This window comes from Ursus maritimus, unplaced genomic scaffold (genome assembly GCF_017311325.1).
Source record: "Ursus maritimus isolate PB19 unplaced genomic scaffold, ASM1731132v1 scaffold_32, whole genome shotgun sequence".
NCBI lineage: Eukaryota > Metazoa > Chordata > Mammalia > Carnivora > Ursidae > Ursus > Ursus maritimus.
Window position 1 is genome coordinate 1,199,237 of NW_024425786.1, and position 5,750 is coordinate 1,204,986.

The window sequence follows — 5,750 nt, forward strand, 5'->3', positions numbered from 1 at the left end:
GGGGGGGGGGGAGCCTCAGAGGGGCTCCTGGGCACCCTGGCCTCGGTCCTGGGCAGCGAGAGGGCTGAGCCACGGCGGGGGTGATAGCGGGGAATCTCCCTGCCCCTACCTCACGGAGGTCGTTGAGGAAGAGGATGGGGCTGTACCCAGGTGGTGGGGGCCCAAGGCGGACATCCGAGAACTGGGCGCAACCTTGTTCCACGCGCCGGCAGTCCTCAGGTCCGTGGGGCTCGCATCCCCAGGAAGAGGAGGAAGGGGCTTCTCCTGAAAAGCGAAGGACAGAAAGACTCTTTGAAGCAGCACGAAGCAAAGATCGGAGAGAACCCTTCCCGTGGCCTTGCCAAAGTGCAGCTTCTGCGGCTGAGCTGGGACCACAGGCGGCCACGTGGGCCTGGGGCACTGAAGCCCTGCTGCCCAGACTGCTGGCCGTGTGGCCATCTCCAGGTGAGTGGCCGGGCCGGGGCAGGGCCTGGCCCATGACACACCTTGGTCCTGGCCCTCCCTGGCGGGCCCTGGGGTACACAGCCGGCTCCACGTGGGTGTATTTTGGGGCCCACTGTGAGGGCCCAGCACGCCGATTCTTTGGGGCTGGGAAGGTCCTGGGTGCCTGGGACAGGGTCTGGACAGGCCCCAGGTCAGAGGCCCTGCGCTGGGCCAGGTTGGGCCTCTCCTGCACGGTGTGCCTGGAGAAGAACATTTCTACTGTATGGCTGCATGCTACAGGTGACATCAGGCCACATCTGTGACGAGTGTGGAACATGGAAGCTGCTGGCAGCCCCCAGCCCCCAGAAGGGCAATAGCCTCCAGGAGACCCCCGAATCCTCTGGCATCTAAGAATGGCAGTGGGCTGGGCTCGGCCTTGCAGCATGTAACCCCACTGTGGACCCTGTCCATGCTGGCTTTCTCCCCCCTCCTGGTGTCCCAAGGTCTAAGGGGGATGGGGCGTTTCCTTCCGGCGGTCCCCTCCCCAGGCTCCGTCCCACTGGCAGGTGGAGCTGCACCCGGCTGTCCCTTCCTTCCGTCCCACGCACAGGAAGGTGGCGGCTGAGACGGGGTTGTGAGGGTTGGTGCAGGGTCGCCAGGGCTGCTCCCAGCACACATGCCTCAGGACCGGTTATCCCATGGGGGCAGGGCTCCCGGCTCTCCAGACCGACCCAGTCAGGCCGGCGCTCACACCTCGACAGGGAGAAGCCACCAGCAGGAGTGGTCAAACCTCAGGGAGGTGGCTGGATGGGGCTGTGGGGACAGCCGGAAGCAGGCAAAGCAGGCTGCGTGCTCCCGCTGAAGGAGTCTGCAGGGAGGCCTGGGGGGGGAAGGCGGGGTGGGTGGCGGGCCGGCTCTCATCCGTGCACTGGACGGGCCCAGGGGCTGTAGGCATTAAGGCCCCTTCCTTGGAGCCCAACTTCTGCGGATGGGCCCCAGAGGTATTTCCAAATCACAGGTAGGGAGTTATTTCTCTCAGAGGTGTCTTCATTTCATCGTTACGGCGCATTATAAAAAGTGAAGTCTGTCCTTCCGCAAGGACATTCTTTAACTAACGCCCTTCTCTCCATTAGCTTCTGCTGTCCTCGCGCTATTTATGTCCTGGGCAATGACGGGGCCGCGTGGCTGATGGCATAATTTCTATTTCTGAGCGCACGGACGGCTTCCAGGGGGCTCGAGTGGAGCTGATTGCCTCCGGACGGTAACGACCCCGGCTCTGTACCCTAGACCCTGTCCAGGTGGCCGCGCAAGAGTGCGTCCCGGATGTGCCTTGGACAGCAACATGCCGGTTCCCGGGGTGGGGGTGGCGGGGGGACGGGCACACCCAGCCTGGAGCTCGTCACCTCCCTCAGCTCAGGGCCAAGCAGCGGCAGGCAGATCCTCCCAGAAATCTCCGGGCCTCTCCGAGCAGAGGTTCTGCCATGACAGCCACTGGGTGAGGACAAGCCAGGCCCGGAGAGCCAAGGGCGCTGCTGTGCTGACCTCTATGCTCTGCCTGGTGGCACAAATGTCAGCGAACTCAGCAGGTCCCATGGGCAGGGCGGCACGGGGACAGCCAGCAGCGGTTCAGTAAGACCACGTCTTCTAGCCACAGGCTTGACGTCTGCTGTCGCCCAGTGCAGGTTTCCCTCCGTGCCATCCATTGTCCGAGGACGAGAGACCCCTTCTTGTTCAAACTGAGAGGAACCCAAGGCCAACGACCTTAAACTAAAGCAGCCATGTGTCTGAGTGCAGGGCAGGGGTCCTCTAGATTTGGCCTGCTCGGGCCCAGGGGGCCTCTGGGGCCTCCTGGACTCAGGGCGCCACGGTCCCTTCCCTGCATATGAGGGCCCCTTCTGCACGTAGTACAGTGACCGCACAGGGCTCGCACACCTGACCGCCCACCGCCGTCCCCACTTCTCAGATGTGACGTCCAGACCTGCTGCCACCTTCTCAGGGATGGGCACCCCTGGTGGTCGAGGCACAGCCCAGCCTGGCCAAGCCCGGTCCCCGCATGTGGGCCCCTCCTCCTGGACACGGCCCTGTGGCCTCCACGTGGTAGCTCAGCTTCTAGCTGTTCTGCTTGTGAGCTGTGCCGACCGGCCAGGCCTGCCGTCCCTGTCACCTGCCCGCGCGGACTGTGGCCCAGGGCGCCTGTGGGGTGGACGGTGTCTCGGCCTGGCAGGAAGCCTCCGCTAGAGCGTGCACCTGGCCCACAGAAGGTCGGGCAGAGGCCCTGCAGACCCTGTGCTGCTCCTGAGAGAGAACGGGGCTCTCTGGGCTGCGCAGGAGTTTAAAATCCACTTCAAGCTGCATCTGCTTGGGGTGCCGTCGGCCCCGGGGGAGCAGGCCCGTCGGCTCAAAGCGTCCCAGGGAGAGCTGAGACTCTGGGTGTCCCCAGCCCTAACATCAGTGCACCTTGCCTGGGCCTGCACTACTCCTGGGCACCAGGGGCCACCGCTGACGGCCCCGCCCCCACTGCCTCCGTGGGTGCACAGCCAATGCTGCCGCCCCATCCACACCCCCTTGGGTGGGCGCCTCACTGCCCATGGAGGTGAGCACCCCTCTGGCCCAGCTCCAGCCTCCTCGGGGTCACACTCCCTGCCCCCGTTCCTCGCGGGAATCTCCACGTGCTGCCCCCTGGACAGGGAGGGAGCTCTGGGTCCCCCAGACCCCCACTCTTGCACACTCCACCAGAAACATGGGCGACAGCCCTGATTCTGCCCCTCCCTTGGCTGGGCTTCCCCCAGTCCTGGGCTCTCCGCAGTCGCCTTCATGGGGCCCGCCCTCACTCCCAGCACACGACTCACCGACTCACTGCGGTTCAAGGTCCCTACCTGTGCCAAACTCCCACAGTACGCACGGCACCTAGTCCCAGCTCGGGAACCTGCCACTCGCCGAGCCTCTGGACACTTGGCCCCTCCAGCCTCTGCTGACGCCCTGACCCGGGGCATCGTTGAGGTACCACGTCCAGGCGGTCCTGCCGCTGCTGCTGCCCACCTTGCTGCCACAGGCTGGCCACGTGCACCGCTCACCCTCACCCTCCCACCCCCCGCAGCCCCTTCCTCATCCTGTCTGCCCTGCCCAGGCGACACCCAGGGGATACGTCAGACCACGCTGCAGAGACACCGGCGACCCCCCCCACAGCCGCGCTCCCGGCCAGAGCCCCCACCCCTCTGAGACTGCTGCCTCTTGGCCTAGCAGACTCTCGGGCCATCTCAGCCTTCTCCCCCACCTGGGCGCCGTGGGCCCCGAGGCAGCGGCCGGAAGCCAGGGTCCCGCCATCCCCTCTTGGGTGAGGGTTCCGCCTTGCCCTGTAGGGGCCCTTGGACCTGGTCCCGGCCACTCTGGGGGCCACTCCCCCGCCCCCAGCCAACCCGCGAGGCAGGGCCCCAACCCATAGATGCTGACTCCGGTTCTCAGGAGTTATTTCCAAAGCCTTCATGTCGGTTTTAATTATCAGCAAGATAAAGGTCACTGCTGCCTCCGGGGGCGGGGTGGGGGTGGGGGTGGGGGACTGGGAACGGGAGGCTGCGCCCGCGCGGGAGATCGGGAGATCGGGAGATCGGCGCTTGACCTCTCTGGGAGGAAATGTCGATTAATTATCTTTTTACAGCCAACTCAATTACACTCCCTAATCACCTGTGTAGGACATGGAGACAAAGGCGGAGGGGCCGCCGGAGTAAACAAGCCTCACGGAGGCCGGGCCTCAACAGTCACACGGCCGCCGTGGGCCCGGGCAGAGAGCCAGCCACGGGCTGGAATGTTTTCTTCATTTAAGTGAATCAAAAAAATAAAATGTTATCGGCCCCAAGGGGCCGAGAGCTGCCTCACGTGGAGGTGACCAGACACGCCGCATTAGTCTTTAGGGCAGGCTCAACTAGCCGAGGAGTCGGCTGCCTCCAAAGGCACAGCGGTCTGCCTGGACAGGACTCGTGGGCCAGGGTCTCCGAGACCCAGAGGGAGGGCAGGCGGCATCAGTGCTGGGCAGGGCAGGGCGGGTCCCCTCGGGCCCCTCTCAGACGGCCCAGGTCGCCAAGCAAGGGCTCTGTCTAGGCCGCGTGCCCCCCGCCCACCCGTCCATTTGTCCAGGGGGGCTGGCCTGACGGGGCCCCAGATGTTCTCTTGGACGCGACCATGGAGCAGGACCTGCGCAGCCCCAGGAGCCCCTGCCAGGAGCTCCCCACCCCTGCCCCTGCCCACCCCCACCCCCGCGTCCACGCAGGCCGCTCCCGGGGTGGAGGTGCCCGGCACCCAGGGAGCCAGCCCAGACGCAGACGGTCCTCACAGGGGGCGCCTAAGGCCACATCCAGACTGCAGGCCTGGGGCGCGGTTTGGTTCAGGGTTTTATCCAGAGGCTTTCAAACTCGACAGTTTCCCAAGGAGCCTGTGTGAGGACCAGGCCAGCAGAGAGCTTGTGGCCGGGCCTGGCCGGGGAGGCTTTCAGGACCCCCAGCCCTGGGGCCGGCAGTGCGGACCAGGAACCCCCCGCCCCTCGGGCTGCGCTCAGCAGGGCTCACGCCGGGCCACAGACTGTTCCCGATGAGGAACCTGACGCCTGCCTTCCCCTTCCTTTACTGAAGGGTGGAAAATGGACTCGACACAGAGCCACTGTCCCTGTCAGCCCACGACCTTTCTGGATGCTCGGAAAACAAAGGACGCGAACCTGAGCACTGTGGCACTGCCCTGTCCACTCCTATGCGTGTCCTTCTGAAGAGGGGTGTATGTCCTGTGCCCCCCTAGTGGCTAAGGTGTCCCCTTTTCCCAAATGCCACCAGAGGCTTCCTGCTACACTGAGGGCACGCTGCTGTTCCCAGACTCCCTCCCGGAGTCCCATTGTGCTTGAATCGCAAATGGGACACGAAGGAGGAGGTGATTCTGCAGGCAAACCGGGAGGATGGGGGCACAAATGGGGGGGGGTTCTTCCTGAGCTGTCTCTGACGGCCCCCAACTCCTCACCTCCAGAAGCTCCCCCAGCCCAGCTGTTTGTACCAGGGGCCAGAGTGAGACTGGGCCGCCCCTGAGAACATGGACGGGGATAGCAGCCCCAGAGGGCTGAGGCGGGCAGCCCACTGCCCACGCAGGGCGCCTCCCCCCGGCAGGAGGAGGGTCGGTGCTTCTCATCTTCCGGAGACAGCTCAGCCCGAAAGCCTCCCCCAGTCTGGGTGGGGAGTGGGAGCCCCTAGGAGCGGCCAGGGGATGTGGGGCTGGACGCGGCGGCTGAGCTCACAGAGTCCGTGCGCGGCTAACTGCCGGGGGGGTGGCGGGCTGTGCGTGGACTCAGAAGT

At 65.2% G+C, this 5,750-nt stretch overlaps 1 protein-coding gene and 1 long non-coding RNA gene across 2 annotated transcripts in view; one reads left to right on the plus strand and one right to left on the minus strand.

The window, feature by feature from the left end:
• The window catches only part of MORN1 (MORN repeat containing 1), a 56,914-nt gene that overhangs the window by 16,006 nt on the left and 35,158 nt on the right, over positions 1-5,750 (minus strand). Inside the window, exon 11 of the mRNA XM_040645531.1 lies at positions 110-264. Coding sequence (XP_040501465.1) covers positions 110-264 — 155 coding nt within the window. The remainder of the gene's footprint in view (positions 1-109; positions 265-5,750) is intronic.
• Positions 1,927-3,596, plus strand: LOC121106394. Its single transcript, XR_005839004.1, has 3 exons — positions 1,927-3,016; positions 3,213-3,423; positions 3,521-3,596. It is a non-coding gene; the product is annotated as an uncharacterized LOC121106394 (long non-coding RNA).